The following is a 25,046-nucleotide window of genomic DNA, read 5'->3' as shown; positions in this document are numbered from 1 at the left end:
TATCGGAAATAGACTTTTATGTAATTATAATTTCGTAACCAGGTCCCAGAATAATTTTTTTGTGTGCCCCAGCAGAGCGAGAACTGTGACCCCTAAAATTCAGTAGATAATCTGGCTGGGATTTTTGGATAGATCCGCGAAATATTCCTTAAATGCCTTTTCAGAGGCTTTGAGGACGATGTTTTCGATCTCTTCTTCAAATTTGCCCGATGCAGTGGTTCCGTTACCTGCAAAATAGAATAGATTTAGATTTCCCCGTATATTTTAGACGGGAGGAAAAAAAGAAGTAAGAGAGGGGCTATAGTAGAGAAACGTGAAAGGCCTCTTCCAGGGCTTCCACAGCATTTATGCAGTTGACAATTGAACCAAGAAGAAGACAAAAAAAAAGATTTTGAATTGAAAAACTTATTATCCTCCGAGAGCGCGTCCTTTGCTGCTAGGAGCGCGAGGTGGACATCGCGGCCAATAGCTTTTCCCTCCCTCCCTTTGTATCCGAGAGATCTGAAGACTCGGCATCGCGGTAGGAACAGCGCTCTGGCTCCTGTTATCAGGCAACCCCCCCCCCAAAAAAAAAAAAATAATAAATAAAAAAGAAATGAAGAAGGCGACATCATCGAAAGTAAACGCGCGTTGAATGGGACGGACGCTTATTACCCAGGAGCGAGACTCTCTCATTCTTTTTCTCTCCTCCCTCCTATTCTGAAAGTCAAGATGTGGGAGGAGGAGGAGGAGTAAATGGGCTGACGTAGATATGAGGCGGAGAGAGAGTCCCCCGTTGACGCCGGTATCCACGGCAAAACGACTGGAATCCTATTCGGCTCCTATTTGGCTCCTAGCGAGGGAAGGGAATGAGAAAAGGGGGGAAAACTGGAAATGCTGGCGTTGTTGGGAGGAACAACATCCATCTCTCTCTAGGCTCCTACCGATGCCTTATATATACTTGGCAATCGACCTCGCACAATGGTTATGTAGGGACGCAAATCTAACTGCGTCATAGCCCTTTCATTTTTACTTCCCCCCCTTGGCTCTATAGCTGCGACACATGCAATTGAACACACCAATAACCCAGTAAACCAAGCATATAATAGGATAAGCATATAAGGATAAAATATTCCTTGTAAAATTGGACAAGGAATACTAAGTCCGATCTTGCCGAAGCCGACGAAAGGCAAAGCGCTTGTCTTGCCGAAGTCCGCGACACCAGCGAGTTTCTAGATAATACTATGCTACAACTTGGGGAAATCAAGGAGGCCTTTGAGGCGCACGAACCCATCCAACATGTTAAAAAATCCAGGACTACGCCCTTGTCCATTTCGAGGATAGGAACGATTCTGTTCAGGCGACTGATGTGCTAATCGGAAACAGACTTTTATGTGAACCTTCTCGAAGTTTCAAGCTTCGAGCTTCTTTTGTTTTTTTCACAGAAGTGAATGAGCCACTCCAGATGAAATTTTTCATCAAAAACTGGGAAGGCAACGTTATTCCTGCCATCGAGTAGCGGAAGCGGCCGTAAGTGCGTTCAATAAAGAAAAAGATTTTCGCGCATCTATTTTTCGTTGTTGTTTATCGCCCCTTGTCCGTCGCCCTTTTCGTATTTGCAAAATGCGAGGCAAAATGAATAAAAAGAGAGATAAGGTATATAGGAAATTGATGATTGTGCATTCTTAGGCCTTGATGTTGAGGAGCATCTTCAACTGATTAGATATTTCCTGGAAATGTTCTTTGTGGTATGTTGCATTTGTAGTGGTCCAGTGAGGTGGAGGTTTAGGAAGACTGGCCGCCGCTGGAGCCTCACTGAACTTGGCGCCCGCATAGAAGAATTCTGTATGGTAGATTGCTGATTTTCGATAGCACAAGGAAAAATATAATTGTTATGCCGATCACGGTTTTCTCGGTTATTTCGGTTATCTCGGTTATCCCGATTATCCCCTCCTCTATGGTTATCTCGATTATCTCCACCTCGGCGTTGCCAATTGCCACCGCCTCCTTGTTGTCCTTGCCGGTTGCCATACTGCGGTCGGTCACCGAAACGCACATTTTGGTTTCCACGAGAGAACCCAAATGGGCCTTGACGGATTGCTGGTTCAATATCCAGTATGTTTCCCCGCCACCGTTCATTTTTTAAAATAAAATTTTTTATCTCCCCCAAATGTACAAAAAGCTAATATAGTTACTATTTCCCGACACATTTTAAAAATTTTGGGCTAAGAATTACAAATTCTGCTATTCTCCCTGCTGAATCCTTTTTTCTGTCTGGCTATGTTTATCTGATTATTTATTGATGAAGTTAAACACACCATGTTGAGCTTAATCCAATCAGTATTCGTAGCGGAGAGAGGGAGACATGACCATCATCCATGACATGATTACTACATGACGGGAAAAAGGGGACTGAATGGGCGCGAGCCTCTCTATTGACTGTTGGGCACATGTAGATTTGGTGGAATGGGTGCGGAGTTGCCAGATGTGGCGTCATCACACGCCCCTTTCGACAGGCAAAAAACAAAGTGTTTTTTGCTCACAAGCAAAGTACAATAACTGATGAGTAAAATGAAGGAAGCCATGCATGAGTATTTGGCATAAACAGGAGACAGTGGCGCTTATTTCCTTTCAACAGTATTTTGCTGCGCCACGCCAATCAATGCGGCGAGTGTACGAAACCAACACGGGTGGGGTGAAATTTTTTGAAAAGTAGGGTTTATATTTACTCTCATAACTTCAGAAATAATTCCCCCTCCTTAAAATCCTTTTCTAGGTTTTTAAAGGGTGGGTATATAAAAAAATTATTATTAACAGAATTCCTTTTTCAAAATTTTAATTTATTTGTATTTAATATGTCAAAATTGAACTACAAAAATACATGTATTTTCAAATTAAAATTAATGTTAGAAACAATTAAAATTTTAAGGGAGGGTTTTGAGGGAAGATTAAAAAGGTTCTAAGTAGAAATAGTGCTCACGACAAAAAAAAATGTTGCGATTTATTTTAGGTCAATCCGCTATTGTGACGAGACTATATTGGCTAAAGAACGTCTGTTTGCGCAACGAGCCACTCAAGAGACTTTAACTGTTAAATAACTAAAGAATCTACATGTGGCTTTCTTAAAAAAAACTTCCCATTAAAGTAAAACCCTTTAGTGCTAAGCTCAAATAAGTTCATCTTCGAACATTTTGAAGTAATCATTTATATCAGATGGTTTTTGACATCCGGCGTACAACCCAGCCATTATTATGTCAGCATGTTTTAAATTTGATATTCTCCCTATAATAGGCCAAAAAGTTGACGAATCACTTTTGGTCAAGGGAATTCCGTTGATATTCCAAATCAATTTAAATATTTCGGGAAAATCGCTTGACAGAAGGGAAGAGAGAATTGCGATGGTAATGGTATGGAAATTGCAAAACCGAAGTTGTAGTAGCGGCCAGTTCTCATATCAGTAGTTTGAACTTTGGTGCGAAGAGAGCCAAGTAGTGTCCTGGCATCTAGCGGTAGAAATTTCAGTCCAGCTTCATGGTGTAATATTTTCAGCAAACAACTGGCGTGAGAAACAGGAATCTATTCAATTTGGAAATTTACTTTTTTTGTTGGACCATTAAATTTCGAAATATAAGTAGAGAGAATGCGTTTTAAAAAATCGAAAAAAAAAAACGGTTTTCATCCTAAAAATCAATTTTCTCCTTGATGGTGACGCACGCTTTTCTCCTCGTATTCGCACCCCCCTCATATTTTTTCCCGCTTCACCATTCAAACTTTGAATGAAGGAGAAAAAACACATCATCACCGTCAGCTGGGGGGGGGGGTCATATAGCTGCTGCTCTGGGAGAATATTCCGCACTGGTGATTTTGACAAAAATCTGGTTAAGTAGATCAGCATAAAACATTAGGTAGTAGTCGCCGTAGTGGTAGCTACCAGTTTCTTAGCTTTTAGACACAGCTTTGAAGCTCTTAATGAGATTCAACTTTAGTGTCGCCGATTGGCTGATCCGCGAAAGTTGGCCTAATACGAGGACACCTCCGTTTGTTTCCTTTTGGTTTAGTCCTGTAGGTAAAAAAATCCGTTTGAACACTTTAGTGTCCATCATCAGATATTTTGTTGAAATGGATAAGCCTGCCGATATTCTCACATTTCTTCAAGATTTTATCGGTGAACTTTGTCACTTGTTCCCTTTAACTTCATCTCCTTCTTCTTCTTCGTATCTTACCTTAAAGAAACGAAAGGTCAGTTTGGGTAATATCCTATATAAGATCTCAGTAATCCTGATTCTACTCAGTAAATGAGAGTTTTGTATTCTTTAAGTTTTGAGTCGAAGGATAGAGGGATTAATGATGAGAATGCAGAATGCAATAGTTGGTGTGGGTAATTGTAGATATACTTTCTCATAACTGACAACTGGATGACATGGTTCTTAGCAAACTCCGTACAAACTTACATGTAAATCAAGCGAAGGCTTTTGCAATTCTTTAAAGAGTGACAAAATTAATTTAGAGTCTCTTAGATCGTATTCTTTATAAGATCCTCAACAATCTTAATTCGAGCAGATTGCATAGTTTTCAACATTTTATTTTATTGCCTCTCTTGATTCCGAGAATAATCATATTATCAATATCCATTAAGTGAGTATTGATCCTTCTCTTCTCTTTAGAATTAACAATTGAAGCAATGTGATGAATGTAAAATCCATTAAACTGATAGGCTTCTTGAGCAGTAGAGATGTCTCCATCAGTATGTGTCAACACACAAAATGTGCTGAGCCTTGTGGTAATTTGGCTAATATTTCTTTTTGTAGTTTTGTAAGACCTCTCGATATGCGGTGGCTTAAACTAGTACTTATTTTTCTCTTCGGGAAAAGTGTGAATATCTTCGGTAAGATTCAATGTTGTAACTCGATTAGACCTGAGAGAAAAAAAAATCTAGTTAGCCTGGTTTCCATGTAAAGTTCATGTCCGTGTTTGAGGACGATGAAATATCTTGTTTGGATCATCGAATCCCTGGAAACGGCTCAAAACCAAATGCAGAAAAAATGAAAGCCATTGCGGAGTTTCCGTCACCTAATGACCACCCGGCTGGACAACGAGTAGTGGCTCTACGAAGCTCCTTGTGGATGGTGTCGTTTTACAGAAATTATATTTCAAATTTTGCAGAATTAGCAACCCCGCTTTATAAACCATCGAAAAAGAAAACGATGTGGATATGGGCCTGTGAACAGCAACAATAGTTTTACACGCTGAGAAATTCCCTTATGAAAACTTATATGTTTCTAGCCAAAAAAGACATTAAATATCCTAATTTTGAAGTCCTAACGATAGATGAATCAACGGGGCAGCTTTTAATAAATTTATCCTTTTTGTCAAAGGTTAAACCTATGTATAATGTTCAAATGCCATACATAGGGTAGTCTGATCTTATCCAATTCACCTCTTCGGATCCTAATTCTGGATTTGGTTTCAGTAAGTTAAATCAACAGTTATTTTCTACAAATTTCATTTAAATATCTCCTTATACACTTTGTCCTGGAAATTGTTGATTGTCTCCCATCCAATGGCCCCAACACAGAATACGACGTCATGCAACAGCAGTTTAAAGTTCAGGACCATACAGCCGATGCCGATGTAAGTAGAGTTAAATTTATTGTATGAAAATTCTTTGTTAACTTATTATCTTTATTTTAGATTGACATGATTTTCAAAGGAAATTAGCTGGTACCAAGGATGAAAACTTTCAAACCTAAAAATAAAAGAAGCGTGATTGTCGTATTCTCCATGACAAACTGGAAAAGTTGGATTTTGATCCGGAGGTTGATGTCGGTGTATTGGATCTAGGAATTAAGGTTATTCAGAATAAATTGATGTAACGTATTTAAAATAAAATCCATCAAATTTAAAGGTTTTACGTTAATGTTTATGGTTTTAGAGACTGAATCCACAGAGAATTAGCCCGAGGGAAGAAACTTTACTACGTATTTGACTTGGAATGGTGCAAAGATGTCTTGGCAGTGTTCATATTCATTGAAACTGAACTATTGGGGAGAACAACAGAGCAATCGAAATCTTCTTTTGCAGTTAACACTTTTAAGAATCTGCTTCACTCTATACCTAAGTTGAATATCTCTTTAAAAACGCCTAAGCACTGTAGGTAACGTAACCCTCAGTGTTTTTTTACTACTTCTTTCAAACTTGTTTCGCTAAAATGCGTATAGCACTACACCTAGCATCAAGTCATGTATTTTAGTCAACAAGTTCAAGTTTATTTATTGTTGTCATAACAGTACTCACTCTGTTCCCTACTTTATATAATTTTATCTGACATTTATTTTTGAATTGCAAAAATAAATTAACAGCTTTTCATTCAGCTTTGTTTTTAATTTGTGGGTTGCCATACCCCAGATGGAAATTTTTCGAAAATGATAACCTTCGTTTTATCGCAATATATCAAAACCTTCATTTTTCACAATTTGAAACCTCATAGTTGAAGGTTTCGAACTTGTTAAAATACTTAAAAACCTTGTTTTTCGCAAGTTAAAACCTTCTTTTTTGAACTATTTAAAACCTTTGTTTTTCACTAGTTATAAAACCTTTCATAATTTTATGTTTCATAACTTGTAAAAATAGTAACTGGCTAACTGCCAAATCGGCGAAATAAACCAAAGTTTAATACTTTATACAATAGAACGTAATGGAATAGAAGATTTCAACAGTTAAAAACCTAACTTTTTTGCTAACAGCATGCTGTACAACTTTAGGTTTTGTCTTGGCCGACGGTTCAGCCGTTTTGCAGGGCCCAGCTAGTGATGTGTGTTGAGAGAATATCTCTTATGCGTTCTTCTTCGCACAACAGCATCGCACGAACGACAAACGGTAACAGAAAGGAGCAGAAATGCGATTGGAGAAGGCAAACGGGAAAAAGATTAGCGAAAAAATTGGGAGGTCTGAACGATCCAATCATCGTGCAAGTCAATCGGATTATCCAAGAATGTTCAGCTTGCGTCCACAGGAAGTCGTCGATGTTGTTGATATTAAAATCAACAGAAGAAGCAAAACGATATCGTAATTAAAATTAAAATATTGGATTTTTATTAATAAATCTAAGTTTATATTATAAATTAGTCAAATGAAAATAAAACTGAAAACAAGAACACAGTGAGACAAATGAGTCAAAGAATCGGATGTATTGATGATAAAAAGAATGAGCTACTGAAACACCGCAATGAAAACATTTCAAACTCTCTTGAAGAAAATGAAATTTGCAAAAGGATCCATTCCCGATCTAGCGTATGAATAAGTAAAATGTTTTCTTTTGTTATAATATTATTGTTATTTTTAATGTTAATGTTATGCCATTGGTAATATTATTGATTAAAAACATTATGTTTTCGTTTTTTTTCGGTTTTTGTTTAAAGAAATTTTAAAAAAGAGAAGCTTGATAATGCTATTGCTCGAGTTCGCAGCGGCGAGGTGCAGCACAGCCCCCAACCAAACCTGCTATGCGGCGTTCACATTGTAGGCTTTTCGGGTATCAGAAAGATGAAAAACGAAAACCGAAAGACGACAAAATTTGGTTTTCGTCTTCAACTATTCACACTATAAAAATAAGAAAAGAATGACAGCAGACAGATTTGGCATTGCTAATGTTGCCCCAATATCAAAAATTATTTGCGCTTCAAAAATGGAACGCTGGGATTGGCTGTTCAGTTTTCAGCTTTCGAATTTCGTCTTTCCATCGATGTTCGCCAAGTTTGGAAAATTTCAAGTATGGAAACACGAATTATTTTACGTTGTCGGCCATTATTCCGTTTCCCCCCGTCAAGTAGCCGAAGGCTTCTTTACCATTGGTTGAGGGGTTGAAATGGCCAGATGCTCACCAGAGCCCCCAAAGGCCAGATCGGTCTATGATCCGGTTTTATGATGACTTTTTTTGGCATTTTGTATGTCAATAATGAACAATATGCCTTAAACTTCTCTAATAGGTTCTGGATTTAGAATTTAGGTGATTATGAGCCAGTAGAACAGTAGAAAATGTATACATGCCAGTGAGTCATCAGGCAATTCACTAATGGATGGCCGAGGGATCCTTTGTTTTTTAGACCCAATTGGGGCAATCGCGTGCTCGCACCATCACCTAGTGCATCTTTTTGGCTGTTTCGCGGCTATGTAGCGATTCACACCAGGACGCAATAAAAACGAAAAGGTTGCGTGAAAATAAACATTGAAATACATTGAAATGGAAGATAATCGATGAGGATCTGCGAGTTCGGGGGCACGTGTTACTTGAAAAACAAACTGAACTTTTTGTTTAAGGATTGATCCCTTCAAGATAAAAATATTAGAAATTAATTTTTTGTTTAATTTTTCATGAACATGAAAATTTCATTTTTACAAGTAGAGGGATAAGTACAATAAAATAAATGCCAAAAAAGATACAAACAAAAAACATGCATAATACTTCTAGGAACAGAGGGGATATGAAAAAAATTGCTAAATACGTTAGCAGAAAGGTAAATTTGGTCCGATATAATAGAAATTTTGTGCGAGGTTGGGTGGGGATTCACCTAAACGCTGGAAGGGGACGTAGCCATGGAAACTATTACGTTTTTGAAAAAGTTAAAAGCTTTATTAGCGTATTTCGAAGATTCGAAATGGATGAAAGCGAAGTCGTCAATAATCTTGACGTGGACAACTGGACCGAGCACCTCGAACATCCGTTTCAGTGTTTCTTCATTTAAGTCGTGAGGAACGTTGCTCAAATGAAGAACCTTACGCTAAACCCGTTAAAGAAAACAGATTGCAATTAATTGCATTAAATTACCCACATTGCCCCAAGGAATAAACTATTCAAAGTCAAATTGTGTTTACCTTATAAGTTTCATCCTTGTTTGAAGATTCCTTGGACGGCTCTAGGGCAGCAACAAGACAATTACCTGGTGCAGCAGCATCGTTAAGGGGAGCAGTATCGAGACCGAGAACGGGGGCCTTAGCGTCACCGACAACTACAACTACATCGAGACCGACTGCTTGGGGATCCGCAACACCGACAACCGCAAATGCATCGAAACCGCCCGCTGGGGGATCCGCAACACCGACAGCTTGGGGGACAGCAACACCGACAGCTTGGGGGACAGCAACACCGACAACTTCGTCAAGACTGACAGCCTTAGAACCGGTGGACCGGTACACTTGTGCTTTTCGATCAAACTTAACGATCCCTTGTTGGTAGGGTGATCTGCAAAAAAAATCATACATCATTAGTATTAAATAAAAAAACAAAAAGGTTAGTAGATACTTACTCCCCGGGATAGTAGTAGGGGATTGAAAAATTGCTAAATACGTTAGCAGAAAGGCAACTTAGGTCCGAGATAATAGAAATTTTGTGGGATTAGGTGGGGATTCACCTAAACGTGGCCGAATGTGGAAAACTTTTCCCTAATTCCTTCAACTCCAAATGGCAGGATAATTATTATCGAGATATTGATTGCTTAAAACAGAGATTTCCACTTTGCAACGCAATTCACCTTAGCCAAAGAAATTTGCAAAATCGTGCCGTAAAGATCGTATCCGTCAAGGGCATCAAGTGCGTGGACAGCATCGTCTCTGTTTTCAATACGCACATACGCGTAATCCTCTAATATCTTCACACGCTGGATTGGTCCATGAACCTCGAAAACCTCCCGCAATTTTTCTTCCTTGAAATCATGCGGAAGATTCCGCACACAAGCAACCTTGAACTAAACACGTTAAAAACAAAAGAAAAAAAAATTACTCACAAAATACTTTGAAACTAAAAATAAGAAGAGAATGAACAATTTTTTTTACCTGAGACATTATGTCTTTGCCAGGATGTTCCTTTTGGCACTGTTAAGTGATTTTCTCTGCCCAGTCTACGATGATGTCGCAGCCAAATTCTTCACTCAGCCTGTGCTGAGACATCGCTTGGCCGAATAAGCCAACTTGTTTGTTTCGTATCCCTAGAAGCAGAAACCGCGATTTTTTACACATATAGGCGCATTTTTGGGACGTTAACATAAGTCTCCAAGCGTAGGCATCCTTTTATTTCCAAACCGTCCAACTGGAAAACAGAAACAAAATAACAATTGACATCTGAAGGTATAGAAACTGTTTTAAATGTTACCTCGAGGGTAACAGCTACCTCATACGATTGCCTCATGGGCTGCTTCGCTCTTTAAGAATTTAATAAACCATTATTCAAGATGAAGATTTATCGAAGTATCCATAGCTCGCCGAATAGACAAGAAATTCCAGCATTTGAGAAAAATTGCAACAGTTCATCTTTGCAGACATTGTGAAGAATGTTACAACACAAGATCTGAAAAAAGGAAATGTTAGAACATTTTTCTCCTCAATTACGTTGAGAAAACTTACTTCACAACTGTTGAGACTGTTTGGTGGTCTTCCTGTAGAGGAGTCATCACAGGGGTTATCACTTTTCACAGGCTCATCACTTTCCACGGGATTTTTGTTAAGCATGCCTTATCCCATACCCCTTTTTCCAAAACTTGATCTTGTAAGAATAATATATAGAAGTCAAGCAATTGGGTTGGGCAACTGCCACCCCTCAACTTAGTTAGGTGGTGGAAATACCCACTCCAGAAGCTTGCTACAAGATGGATACCACAACGAACCAGAGAAAGTATGGAGGCCCTCCACCAAACAGTTGCGAAGTAAGTTTGCCTAACTGCATAAATTGACTTACCCCCCGTTTACAGCAATATCAGTGTTCTTTTCGCACACATTCAAATGATGATAAACATTTGCAAAGATATTAAATTTCAGCATGCATCAATTTTGTCATTTTCGAACAAAAAACTCATCATTACGTTCTTTGTATTAAAACCATAGTTGGTAAGAAAATGACGCGTGAGTGCTGAATATGGACCAGGAATAACATTTCCACATATAAAACACTGAAAGTTCTTTTTTTTTGCACGCGGTGCATTCTGCATTACGAAATCTGAGGCCTAGCTTAAAACCTCTGAACTTGAGCAATTTGAACCTAGCTTCAAATGAAATCCACTAAAAACTAAAATATTATAGGTAAAACAAACGAACCAGAACGTTGATGATAAATATCTGGAATAAGGATGCTTCTGGAAATGCTGCAAACAGGAAACAATGGCTGCCACCACAACACTTTTCACAAGTATACAAGGGAATTTGCCATTGCAATTATATCATGATAATATTTATTTTTTAATGGTTTTCGTATTTAACCTTTTTTGCGATACTTATGGGGTTCAATGTTTGGAAGGAAAATTTCGTCAAGTTGATGACTCACATCGATTTCGGCAAGCCTTATTAACTCCGATCTGTCGGCTATTAAAAAGTTATACATATTATTACAATGCTTAAAAATTAAAAATTTGAATTTTTATAATTACGCCCAACATAAAAGTCGAAAAAGACAGAGAAGGAATGAATCCACTTTTTCCATAAGAATCTAACATTAATTGGGGGACTTCGTTGGCAGAAATTATTTCTTAATCATACTTTTCCCTGTACATAACAGCTGCATATAAAACTGCAATTTTTTAAATATTTATAAACAAGTATAAATAAGAGCTGCACTGTGTGGTAGTGTTAAGGCTACGACAACAATCTGGAATGACGGACAATAATCTGAAAAAAATGGAGGGAGGAGAGAGATAATGACCCTAAGCTATATTGCGGAGGGTTGCACACTTAAAATGCCCACCAATTTGTCTAGAGAAAGATTAAAAAGTGCCTGCAGACAGACACTTTTGACAAGGCAGGGCAAGAACGATTCTAGAGAGGCAATCATTGTGGGGTGCCAAGCTGAGTCAAATGCATTTTTTATATCTAAAAAGGTTGTCGCACGCACTTTCCGCTCCTCAAAAGCTGACTCAACGAGGGTAACGAGGTCTTGGGCGGCTGATCCTATTTCGACCTACATTATCTGAATCCGTGTTCTTGGGAGTTGATTAACCAATTCAATGAGTGACTGACCAAACAAGTCGACAGAGGATGATATTTACGTGGAGCTTTGCAAGATTTGAAACCATACTGATAGGTCTTAAGCTGTTGTGGGAAGAGTAATCAAGCTTGTTAGATTTACCAATGACGAAAACATTAGCAAACTTCCAGTTTTTTTGGGAAGAAGCAAAGTAGGATGCAGGCATTAAGGATAGAAAAAAGGTGGCTTTTGATCACAGGAATGCTAAAGAGAAGAAGCTCAACTGAAAACCATCCTCACCAGGATCTCATTTATTTGTTAAGAGTACTCACTGCTGTATCAAATTCCTATAAGGAAATAGGTAGCAGAGGGTTCAAGGGTGTTATCGAAAGAGAATTATCGCCAACAGAGAGTTCTAACCACATCTGATTACATTCAACCATATGGTTAAGTCAGTCTTTTTATATCATTTTGGCATCAAATAAAATTTTTTTGTCATTTGTTGAAGTCTCAAAAACTTAAAGAATACCTGTTAAGTGAATGCTGCTCTTCAAGTACTGTTTAACACCCACTTCTTCATGGTGGGATTGAAAGTAGCAAAAGACATAAAGGATTCTGCTTTTTTAGAAGATCCCATCGTTGAATATTTGTGTTCTATTTTTGATATGATGACTTCTACTCATTGTGCTACGTCTCGGGAAACTTTGGACCCGCCCAGCAAGTTCCAGCTGAGCCATTGCCGGCCGTCAGATTGCCGCTGCACCGCTTCGAGGCTGCCGCTATGCCCGCACTGTTCCCGCAGGTAGTTGTCGAACCTCCGGTAGCAGTGAGAGGCGGTGGCATTGAATGTCACATAGATGTGTTGTATGACATGTTTAACTTTAATTGCCCTGCCTTCTCATGCTGCAGCAGGTCTTGAACTTATAATTTGTCTTTCTTGTTTTTTAGCTTGAGTTTACAGCCAATTCATCATGGAGAGCTTTGATTATCGAGTAAAGGTGGTTTTCTTCGGTTTTGCTTCTACTGTTACAATATTTATCATGCTGCTTGGGCAAAGGTAAGTAACGTCTTTCTTTTGTTTGGAAAATAATAAATTTTTATGTGTGATTTTTCTTTAGGTTATCCGAAATGGGTTGAAGACCCTGACTAATTTGCAGCTGACGTGGCTACAATAGTGAAAAAGGAAGAGATTCCTTTTTTACAAGGCCTTTTTGGCTTCTTACTTATTGTGGACACAAAATATTTCGTTTGCCTACGAAAAACGAAACAACACAGAAAATTAGAAAAATCTGATCTTTGTGTCGTGTCGGTCGTGTCTTCTCTTGTCTCCTCGATAGTTTAATGTAGTTTACATAGCAGGTAAATAGTTTAGAATTAATTAGGATGATTCGTGGGGCTGTAATAAATGGAACATCACGGTTCAATAACTTGTAAAATTTTGATTTGTGTCGAGCACAGGAGCACTTATCATGTAACCAGACAGTGCATGGCATGGATGTGTTATTTACGTTTCAGTGTGAGTTCATGTTTCAATTTGTCTTTTTTGCATACTTGAGTCGAGCCAGCCATCATCATTAACAAGAATTATAGGTCTTCTTGTCATCATTCAACCTCATCAGCATCGTCATCAGCAGCAGTGTCCAGCTTGTCAGCTTCGTCAATTTGGTATTCATTTGCCACACTTACGTCATTTAATCTGTTATTTAATTTGATGATTTACATAACCTGTGGCCCTGTGGGTGTGCAGTGTGCTCCATTGAAGACTTTATATGCTCTCATCTATAAATATTCCTACTCTTCATTTTCAACTAATTTTTACTTGTGGCTTTTATAAATGTTTTCCATACTAATCATTCTTGTATTTTGTAGGTAATAAGCACAACATTTGAAGAAGAATCCATCGTGTCGGTACAATTCATCTCTTCTTCGCCTCCCTTAAATTCCTCTTGTCTTCGTGTACACTCATGTGAATGTGAGGGTGAATTAGCCGTTAGAATAGATTTTTTACATTAGCCGCGCCAATATGTGTCATGGTGGCTTTTTCTATTCAGAGTGTCGTCTCCTTATCTCTGGACGTATTATTCAGATGGATTGGGCTGATTTTAAGATAGCGCAACTCAGCTGTTCTTCTATTGCATCAGGAACACCCTGAGCTCCAAAAATTGTCATAATCCAACCAATCAATAAGTAAGAAAATAGATGTTTTGACTCGAAATGCTGGCGAGTAAAAACGGAAGCTTACAGTGCAAATCAATTCTTGCCTATAGTTGCTTTATCCACTCTTATATTACTGCTTTGCATTCAAACATAACTGGTTTTTTATACCGGTATTCTATTTGATACTCTTTAATTTTTCTAATTTACTTTTAGTGAAGTCTGGCGATTAAACGAGTTAAAATCAAGAAATAACTCAATTTTTTAGAATTTAATACGATTTGATAATTCGTTAGGACCTGATATTTCACAATGTGGAAATTCTCCTCGTCTCTAGAGGATAAAAACTATGGAACCACTTAATCTTATTAAATTTGGTCCATTTCTGCAATCGCATCCAAGACTGCTTGTCAACTGTTGACTCATTATCTTGGAAAGATCCACACGCCAAAAGGAAAAGAAATTTGAGGATCTTCTCGCAGTGCGACACAAAGCTTGATCAAATGGCAAGGATCCAACCAGGCATGGGTGTGCTTTTTGGATCAAACTCTCATCTATATTCACTGAAAGAGAATTTTCAACGGAAAAAGTCGTCGTTCAGAGTTAATGTTTATCCTTATCGTTGGAGGCGGCATAGAGGTATACGGAAACGGCAAGTCGTACACCGTATTGAGACGTGTTGTTCGGAAGCCAACACGCTGGTTTCGTAAATCTCCGTTATCTGATGCTCGGATTCAAATTCAGACGTAGACAAACAACACTGATTTCAGAGTCCCTATCTCAAACAGATAACACTAAACACCTCCTGGGAAAATGCGATCAAGAGAAAAACGTGGAAGACTAGTTGAATAAAAAGGTGGTAAACAGTTATTTCTGCTCCCAAGTCTTGCATAGGCTCTCCATACGGGGTATTACCAACATTTACGGAAAATATAGAGTTACAAGACGGGACATTGAAAAGGTTGGTTGGCTTGATGGATTCCGGAAACCAGATCTCCTTCAAACGTATAGGCTCAATCAGAAACGCAAACGAGGAAATAATAGACAACAAAGAATTAAGGATCAGTGGGTTCTCCGCAAAGACAGGGAAAACCAGTCGTCACAACATAGCGGAATTCAACCTATGTTAAACCTACTGGAAGGCACCCAAAATCAAGTGCAAGTTCATAGAGAAAATTTTTTTGGGAAATTTAAAGGACTACTATTTCAAAGAGATGAAGGAACGGTTAATACAGAAAAGAAAAAATATTTTGCAATATTTTTATTTTCCAATCATTACTGATCTACAGTTTCAATTTCCATATCATTCACCTCTTCCAATAACGCTTCTTCGCCTCTTTCTTCTTTAGCTGTCTTCTCTGCTTTGGCTCTTTTGATTCCGGCAAACACTGATTCTTTGTGCTTCTCTGCAATGGATTTTACTCACAGAAAAACTGTTACTACCCGTGGGCAGCAACTTCTTGAGGTATTTCTGTGTCAGTTCTTTCTTCTCTTTCTCTATGTCTGCTTGCCTTTTATGGATGCTGGCCAACTACATCAACACTTTCGACTGCTCTTCTACTAGTGCGGCTTTAGATACTGCTTTGTTTTAACATCTCTTCACGATGCTTCTCTTCCTCAAGTTTGAAAACCTCTTTCTCCTCTGGACTCAGATGTTCAGAATTGAACTCAAGTGGTCTCTGCGGATGATTGCCTGCGTAAGGCCTTTAAAATCCGTGGCTTGGTTTTCCTTTTCCTCCTGAGTATGGAGCTGTAATCCCCAGACGATAGAAGAATTTCTGTGGAAAGAGACGGTCCAGAAATGCCCAGCAGGCCTTCAAGTCGTTCTTTTCTAACAGCCCTAAGGAGTGTTTTCTCACTCCAGTAATAAGCATATTTTCTCACTCAAAAGCATGGCCATATAGGTGGTAGCAGTCATTTCCTGTCCGAAAAGAGGGAGTGTATGTACGTGTGCCTAGGGGTGGGTGGGTAGGTTTTGCTTGATTGGGGGTTCGCCATTTTGTAGAAGTCAAAAAGAAAAAAATTATTAAATATAAAATTAATTATTTTTTAATTTTGGCAATTTTTTTTAGGGAGGGGGGGGAGGAGATAGTTTGTGTTAGAAAAAAATAACCCTTCTCTCTCTCTTTGAGCGCTGGATTTGGATTCCTTCAGCCGTGGCTAGAAAAATGCGGTCAGCGAGGTATCGGAGACTCCACAATCTACCAGCACCAACCACAAGTCAACAAATCCAGGCTCGACCAGCTCGTAGCATCTAGTCACGGTCGACGTCGAAGGATCAGCAATTCCCGTTGGATTTGGGTTCAGGTTGGTTTTCAAAAAATTATTCTTCAACAAATTACTCTACCGTTTAAAAATGTAACTTTTTTCACTGTTCTGCTAAAGACCCCTTGTTGCTAAAGACACATGGCTACTGCCGTTTCATTGTGTAGACTTTGTATAATGTTATGTGAAAGTTTTGAGTAGCGTCGGGTCATTTTTCTACAACGGCTTTCTTTTTTTGGTCATCTACCAGTTAAAAATGTAACTTATTTTTTGAAATATTTTGCTAAAGACACCAAGCTACCACAGTTCATTGTTATAGAACTGGCGCAGCTTTATATGAAAAATTTATTTCGTATCAAAAGATTTGGTTAGTGTTGTTTCATTTTAAAAAAATTTAAGGGAGTGGTTAACACTGTTAGGGCTGGTTGGTTGGCTCATGACAATGAACACAGAGTCCCCCGGTCTGTAAACATTGATAACGAAATTCGGCAGAAAGTTTAGTGTAAAGTAGTCGGCCGCCTGATGGTCAGTTGGGGTAGTCATCGCATAGAGGGCAGCGAGGATATGGCTGCGCTGGCGAACCTCCCGTTGATAGTTACTGCGGCTGTTGTTGCAGTTATATTCTGGAACGGTTGAATTAATCGAATCCTACAGGGTTTCTGTGCACGTGTTAGTGGTGGGAGGCATCACATGCACACTGCCAAAAAAATGCAAAGAATACCAGAGCTCCTACCTCTGGCTTTCCACCAAAGATTGCAACAATGTCTAAAACACTACTGCCTTCTGCTTGTTACTGTCAACGGAACACAGGAACACTCAAATTTATCGGACTCTAACTGCTACATCCTCTTATAAGGGGGTAGTCGTCCGCGTTTCCCTTTACGGCGTTACCAGTAGTTGCGATGCGGCAGACAGCACAACTGTGGAAAACTGAGTTTTTCGGAGTTTCCAATCTGGACAACCGACGTTCACATAGTGCGCAAAACGTGCCTGTGGTTCACTGAATAAAGTTGCAGTATGCTCATGGTAGGAGAAGAAAAGATTTCGGCAATACAGAGGAATTTACAAACTTGCCTACAAACAAACAGTTAAAGGAGTATTGTATTGCCCAAAAGAAATGAGTGCTTACAGAACATAAAGACTAACCATTTCAGTTTTTCCGAATGTTTATGAAGTGAAGGAAGGTCTCTTCTTCTACAAATGGAAGGAGTGGTGAGAGAGAGCCTCCGAAATGTACGTCCAATACACTGTTGGGACACTTCTTCTCGTGGTGGTAGCCAATTGGATATTTAAAAGCCATGGTTCCCGTTCGGAACATGCCCTTCCGGAATGGAAATTGGCTAACGAGAGAGATAAATTCACACGTCATTCGACACAATGTACAGATGGAAAACCAGTCTATGTACGAAAACAAATCATAAAATTTCTTCTTCTTTCTGGCTAAGGCGCTACATACGAACGGTACTTGCTAATAGGGTGCTAAATCACATTAAAAACCCACCGATAACATGCACTTATGTATAATGCTTTGCGCTGATGAATGGCAATCGGCGTTATTAGTATTACCTGTTCCATGTGATTTGGGTCAGGTGCGAAGAATTTCCGTAAGGGTGTTATGTTCAAGTACAGATTAACTGCGCCCCTGTTAGCTTTTGGTATGATTGAGCCCCACTTGCACGCAACAGCAGAGGGAGCAGACTCCAACGTCACAACAGTGGGTTGCAAGGCTTCAGCAACGTAACCTTTGTTCACAGCCAATTAGTTTTTAGATGCAACGGTTTTCAACATTTTGGTGGCTTGGTCGTAGTTAACCACGTCAGCATTAAACTTGCTGATGTCGAAATTTGATCAGAGAACGCCACAAGCTGTGCCTGTTTTTTTTTCCTCAAACGCATATTTATTACGAAATTCAACTTGAAATGTGCTATTAGGAATTTGAGTTATTACGAAATGGTTATTACAAAATGGAACAATCAAAGGTGTCACTGGTTTGCACAATTAAGAGCAAAACTGGCAATAAGACGGGAAGGGAACCTAACTTATGAGGAACATATTTTTGGAGACGGCAAGTACAGTATCCTACAAAAATCTGAACAGCAATTCATTAAAAAAAGCCAAGCCCCCTATCCATATTGCTTTTAACTTGGCTTTAAACCCAAATTTAGGGACTTCATTTGCTGGAACATTCCTTTTCTAAAATTCTTTTCTAAAAACTATTATTTTCTAAAATTCTTTTCTAAAAACTATTCTTTTCTAAAAACTCTGTAACATACATGTAAATACATCTGTATTAAGGCATCTAAAAAATGGCTTAGTATAAGTAAGAAATTTTTTTTGCAGAAATTCTAAGTTCTTTTTACTGACAAGTTCAATTTTCGTTGTTCAACCTAATCTAATTGCAAAGATTTCTTTACTTAAGTAAAGTAGCTTAAATTCCACTGAAAAACTGGACATATATGTTCAGAACACTCGTTATGAATAATTTATATTGTCCATATATTCTTTTAACCAAGGCAATCCTTTATCAAGAACCACATAGTCAGTTTTAGTTAATCAAGTTTTTTTAGTTTAAAGATTCATTGATTGAAGAGGTTGAGAATGAAAAAATCAGCAAAAGCAGCAGCTATTGCATATCATGCAGAAGCTGTTGCATGATATGCAGCAAGCGCAAGATCAGAAGGCCAGATCAGAAATCCACATTCACCAGAATGTTGTCCTCAAAGATCCTCTGGAAACGTCGCAACAGCCAACTGGTGACCCAGGCGGAGATCAGACCTTAGGATCGTCACCCTCCAAAAATTTTATGATCAGATGGGAACAAACTATAACAGATGTTTACAGACTTGAACAAGTCCTACAACTGTCTGACATCAGTCACCAATGATCATATAATCATATAATCTTATTTGAATCTAATTTTTCTTTATGCATTTCCATGTAATTTTTTCTACCACTGAGAAAGTAGGTTTTTTTGTTATTTATTTCCAAAACTGGTCATTGAATTATTTAAATCCCGGAAATTTCCAATCTTTAAATCCTGGAAATTACAATTGATCATATTGTACCAGCTGTCTGTCCCTGCCCACCCATTCCCGTCACCCGACACCAGAACCCAGACATTATATGATCCCCATTGATTCAGTTGAAATACCGGATTTCAGAAGCTGGTTCAACAGCCTCAGTAATCTGAGCTGCTGCTGCATAACTTGTTATAAATTATAACTGATATTATAAATTGTCAAAATTTGTTATGTTCAGTCGATTTTCTGTTGTTTGTCGAGTTCCGTCAATTGAATGCCCATCCCATTGCTCTTCCTTCTAGATAGAACACGGAAACGTGATTTTTAATTTTTTTTTTCATCGCACAGTTTGGTGATTTGTCTCGAACTAAAATGTCACGGGGACAATACACAATTAGCCACAGGCTTTTTGTATTTTTCACACAAGAATTAGGTACCTGTTACCAGTTCCATCGCGGATACGAAAATGGGAAAATTCGTGTGAATCTCCAAATATATGGTACTTTTATGTTGAATTTTTTTTTAATTTAGTTTACTTACATTTTTTTTTACAGGAGATGAACTGCATAACGAAACTGCAATTATTAATACATTTGAGGATGCGAAAGATGCGTGTTTGCGCAAATATATTTCATTTCTCTTTCGAGAAGAAAAAATGACCTAGTATGTTTTTTTTTATTCTTATCTTCTTCTTCTTTCCATGGTGTGTAGTTAAATTATTGATTTGGGCGAGATATTTAAAGTTTAATTCCCCCCTCCCCTCCATCTTTTTTTTTATTTAGTAACTTTCTTCCTGGACGGAATTTTGATGGCTACCGAAATTCCGTCCAAAAGACCAAACTTCCAGGGGATGGGGTATACCCCCACGTAGTGCAGCCAACCCTGGATAAAAAGATCAAAGATGAAGGCTGGAATAAGACGGAGATTCGTTTTAATTAAGAAAAGATTTTGGATTCATCTTGCTGGTGTTTATTGGACTTATAAGTAAGTCTAAAATGTCTTTGTGCGTTTTTTATTTGTTATTTTTTTATAATTTCTTTTTTTTTATTCTAAAGAATTCAATATAACATCCGTTGATAACATCAAAGAAAAAGCGGTTACCGATGCGATTTTGGAAGGGGGCCAAATCAATTACAGCAAGTCTTTGCCCCAAACAGGAAGCAACCCACCCACCAACTGGTGTCCCGGGAGGAGATATATTAGCCAGATTGTACCCCAAGATGTACACCAACCAACTGGTTTCCAAGGCGAGGGGGGCCTCTAAAAGTCATCGTTTCAAAAATATTTTGAAGGCATCGACGTCTTTTAACTTTATTTTGTCTTTTTTCACTTCTTCTGCCACTCTGGCCCCTTAATGTATTTTCTAGATCTAGAAATATCACGATGTTATTTGTATGAATTAACCGAAAGTAAATACGGACCTTTAGTTACGATGAAACTAATCTCTTTCTTTTTGGTTTACAGTGTCGAACCACTCAAGCAAACACGTGCCAAAAAGTATTTTTGTCAAAGATCCACCACGGGATCTAGACGAATCAATCGCTAACAACCGAGCGTTCGCGGAAGAGCTGGTCTTTGACGACCGGAAAGGAAACATCAAGGACGCAAAGCGTCAGGTTTGGCGCCTATTGGAGCGTTGCTTCCCGTTAGCATTCTTCGATCTTACGGGTTCAACACCACCCAAGGCCCTCCTGACCGAGAAACCCAAAATGAAATGGGAAATATTGAAGGCTGAAAGGCTCGAAAAAGAAGCCTTGACTCTCCTAACCCTGGATCAGAGAACGCAGTTCGCCGAGGACGAAGCTCTCATCCGCAGGGATAGAGAGGCACAGAACGCTCTAAGAGAAGAGGTTCGCGCAGCAAAAAAGAGGAAAAGGGACGCGGTGGAAGAGGCAAAGATACGACTGGTAGAGAAAGAGGCAAAAGACAAGCGTGAGGCCTACGAGCGCTCAAAGCGTCGTAGGGTTGACACTCCACCTGTCAGGGCCAACACGGTAGCCCAGGAAACGGTTCCGTTTGTCACACCAATCGGAGACCTTTTTCTACCAGGAAACCTCTTCCACAGGCTGCAGACGGCCATCGCTGCAAGGCAATTCCCTATTCCGGGTACGGCGAGTAACCCGGTGACCTCGGAGATACTGGCAGTAATTACAAAGCACTCAACCCAAGTAGATCAGCCTATGCCATTGGCCTCGACGAACCAGGTAGAGACACCGACACCAACGGCCTCGACGAGCCAGGTTCGGACTCCAAAAGCGACTCCAAAGCGTACAGCGGCAAGTAAGAGCAAGGCGTCTACCCCGAAGAGGTGAACGTTGAAGCTTTGAAAACTCCGGCACTGCTGAGTCCGATATCGCCCAAGCCGTCGAAAGGCAAGGCGGTAGCCCGGTCGAAGCCCGCGGCAAAAGACGCGCCAGCTGTCAAAAGTACGCCCGCCAAGGAGTTGAAGCTGATCATCAAAAGGTTCGACGACGAGAATCCTGGTGTTACACTGGTGAGGCTCCCGAGGCCCCGACGAATGTCAGCCATCAACCCTCCCTCAAAGGAGTTGGTAGAAGCGGCAGGAAAAGAGACGGCGAGGCGCAATAGTCTCAGAACTGCCAAAGAACCTGAGCCAGGCAAAGGGAAGACACCCAGAACTGAGCCTGTTAACTTAAAAGGCAAATCAAAGGGGCTGTTCGGTGAAACGGACAGCGCCGAAGAAAAGCTACTTAAGGAGAAACCTATCCCCAATTAGGCCCCGACTCAGGCCCCAACTCCAGCGAAGGAGCAAACCACAGCAGCGACGACCGAGCTGCCTAGCCCGATCCCACGAAGATCCCGCCGGTTGTTGGACTCAGCTTCCGAGTCAGAGCCGGAGCTCATACTCACGGCGGACGAAGAAGAAGAGGTCCTGAAAAATCTGGCTCTAAGTTCGATTAGGCAGGACAAGACGGTTGAAACACACGAAGAGGTGGCTAAGAAACTCGACCTGGTTTCGGAGCCGATGAATCATTGAGTCTTGATATTGTATCAATCCCTGTGTTTGTCGAACTAAAGACACTTGTAAAAAAATTGAACTGTTTCTGTCTGTCATTTGAAGAATAGAGAATGATCTCTGACAAAAAAAATTTTTATTTAAAGATTAATTAAATTACATTTCATACGTGTTTTATGGTCAATTCAATTACAATGCTGTGCCGCCTTTAACGCCCAATATATCAAAAGAACATGCCTTTGGTATGTTTACTGTAATTATGTATTTTGATATGCGCGGCCACAAAAGAGAACCTCTCTAGATGCCGGTGCTAGCCGGAATGAGATCTTTCTTCGTCTTTGGCGGCCCTCTACCGGACATTTCTACGCATCACTTAACACAAACAAACTAAGCACATCCCCACATCCTCCACTCACACTACTGTTGCCTGGCATAGGAGGGATACCATCTTTGCCAGACTTGACATTCTTGACATCTACAATACATGCATACTAAGTGTTAGGCACAACTGGCTCCACATGTTTTCACTCTCGACTGCAATTTACCCATTCGGTGAGCAAGGATTTCCATGTTCTGAGCTCCTCTAATGGCATGCTCTGCACTGATTTCATCAGCGTATTGGATGAATCTGAAGCCTTTCAGAATGGATATGCCTAAGTCGAAAGCAACATACATGATCTGACATTTACAGACAAACTAAACAACAAATCCTACCCATTATGTGTCCGTATTGACTTAAATTCTCTTCTAGCAACTCTTTGGTGAGTCTAGGGTCATTGGTGGGCAGGTTTCCCACAAAAATTCGGGCACTGGCCATTGATGCGTCAGAAGTGTGATTTTAAAGCCTGTCTGCTCCTCTTGGTGGGCCACTATCTCTGCCTCCACCTCTTCCCCGTCCGCTGTCCATATCTCTCCCACCGGAAACCTTCCATTGCCAACACCACGTCCACGCCGAAAACTCATTTCGTTTCTGATTTAAAAAAAAAATTACAAGTTGAACACACACGTCATTTTCGAGCAAAATAGGCAGTCAAGGTACTCAAATGCAACTAAAGTGAACACTAAAACATCAAGTCGAGCAAAATGCACTAAAATGATAGCATACCTGTTTTTAAAATAGTAAGATTTTACACTTCGAAATGAAAAGCCGGGATCTTTTTGCCTTATGAATGGCGTCACAAACAAGCTTCTCGCCGCGACGCTGCCGCAATTCTCACCAAAGATTTCTGATAGCGACTTGTCCATGTCGTTGATTTATCGCCCTCGGGACTTGGATTGGGGTTGGTCGATTTTTATTAAAATAAAACGCCGGTTTTCCTCCTCAGTTTCGACCCCTTGGGGCTTAGTTTTTTATACATAAATTATATTAAAAATAAAGAAAACCGGCTACCAGAATTTAATGAAAGATTTTATTTTTTTTTTCAATTTCATAATAAAAAAACAAAAAGAACACACAATTTTTAAAATGTCCTTGATTCAAGCTAATGGCCATTGCAAATTTCCCGGGACACCCACCAACTGGTGCTGCAGGAATCCCCCCCCCCCCAGAAAACGCAATATGTTTCTTTTTTGTTTATTCCCCGATTCAAGCTAATTGCCATTGCGAACCTAGAAATTAAAAGATGTTGAATAGAAGATGTCGTATTTGTCATGAAACAAAAGCAGTCCGCGATTCTTTCAAAAACTACTTCAATTCGGAGGAGGGCGCCGTGCCATGGCAAAATTCAGCAGTTGATAACGATGGATTCGATCCATGTGATAATTAATTTGATAATTATATTTTCACCTGTCAAACTGGACCAAGCTACATACGTCTATGCAACCATGTTTAAACAAATGGAACCACCGACTACTGGCTACCATCTTGGGAACTGGTAGTCTTCTTCTTCTTTTGCCTGGTGCGGCTGCCAGGCCAATTGGTAAATAATAAGTTATGCGTGTTAAAAATATATGTTTATTTTTTTTTTTTTTATTTTGCAGAAGTAGATCCAAAGTTTGTCAATGTTGATGGCCTTGCGGGAGCAGCAGGTCAAGCTGTGCTTGACATCGACCTAAAATTTCTTCGAAGCTCCTATGGCATCTTAATCGTGATTGCGGTTAAGTATATCATATGGCCCTTCATCAAATTGTTGGGGGGTCGACTCCTACGCAATTGTAAGTATTATTTTTTTTTATTTTTTTTTATTTTTTTATTTATTTATTTATTTTTATTATTTCAGGGAGATGGTGGAATGACGCGGTCCGTTATTTCAACCCCCCTCCCGAAGCAGCTCCTCCAGCTCCTCCACCCAACTTGAGGCCGTTGGAGGAGCTACTCCAACAGCAGCTCTTAGTGATGGGGGAAATCAGGGGTTTGTTGTTAGTTGATCGTGTTGCCCCCGTCCTACAAGTTTGTGAATGTTGAACGGCTAGCGGGAGCAGCAGGTCAAGCAGTGCTTGATATGGATCTGAAATTTCTTCGAAGTTCGTATGGAATCTTAATTCTGATTGCGTGCAAGTATATCATATGGCCTTTTTTAAAGATGTTTGGGGGTCGACTCCTACGTAATTGTGAGTATTATTTTTTTTATTTTTTTATTTTTTTTATATTTTTATTTATTATTTTTTTTATTTTTATTATTTCAGTGAAATGGTGGAATGACGTGGTCGAATATTTCAACCCCCCTCCCGCAGCAGCTGCAGCAGCTCCTCCACCCAACTTGGGGCC

The 25,046-nt window shown here is 39.5% G+C and overlaps 1 protein-coding gene and 1 long non-coding RNA gene across 2 annotated transcripts; both read right to left on the bottom strand.

The window, feature by feature from the left end:
* Nucleotides 1-8,546: 8,546 nt before the first annotated feature.
* On the bottom strand, nucleotides 8,547-9,816 carry LOC124337651. The gene is made up of 4 exons (XM_046791694.1): nucleotides 9,808-9,816; nucleotides 9,490-9,719; nucleotides 8,851-9,217; nucleotides 8,547-8,756 (listed from the first exon to the last, which is right to left on the bottom strand). Exons 1-4 carry the CDS (start codon nucleotides 9,814-9,816, stop codon nucleotides 8,547-8,549), a joined length of 816 nt encoding a protein of 271 aa, XP_046647650.1.
* A 13,029-nt stretch (nucleotides 9,817-22,845) lies between these two features.
* On the bottom strand, nucleotides 22,846-23,699 carry LOC124338093. The gene is made up of 3 exons (XR_006917655.1): nucleotides 23,445-23,699; nucleotides 23,054-23,309; nucleotides 22,846-22,992 (listed from the first exon to the last, which is right to left on the bottom strand). It is a non-coding gene; the product is annotated as an uncharacterized LOC124338093 (long non-coding RNA).
* Between the last annotated feature and the right edge of the window lie 1,347 nt (nucleotides 23,700-25,046).

This window comes from Daphnia pulicaria, chromosome 4 (assembly GCF_021234035.1).
Source record: "Daphnia pulicaria isolate SC F1-1A chromosome 4, SC_F0-13Bv2, whole genome shotgun sequence".
Classification (NCBI taxonomy): Eukaryota; Metazoa; Arthropoda; class Branchiopoda; order Diplostraca; family Daphniidae; genus Daphnia; species Daphnia pulicaria.
Note: the sequence above shows the minus strand (reverse complement) of the source record. Positions and strands in the feature narration are given on the sequence as shown.

Coding starts and splice junctions, on each gene's coding strand:
- LOC124337651 (XM_046791694.1), bottom strand. Junction 9,218..9,489: donor AAGGTGAATTGCGTTGCAAA/GTGGAAATCTCT, acceptor TTTTTTTTGCAG/ATCACCCTACCAACAAGGGA. Junction 8,757..8,850: donor ACAAGGATGAAACTTATAAG/GTAAACACAATT, acceptor TAACGGGTTTAG/CGTAAGGTTCTTCATTTGAG.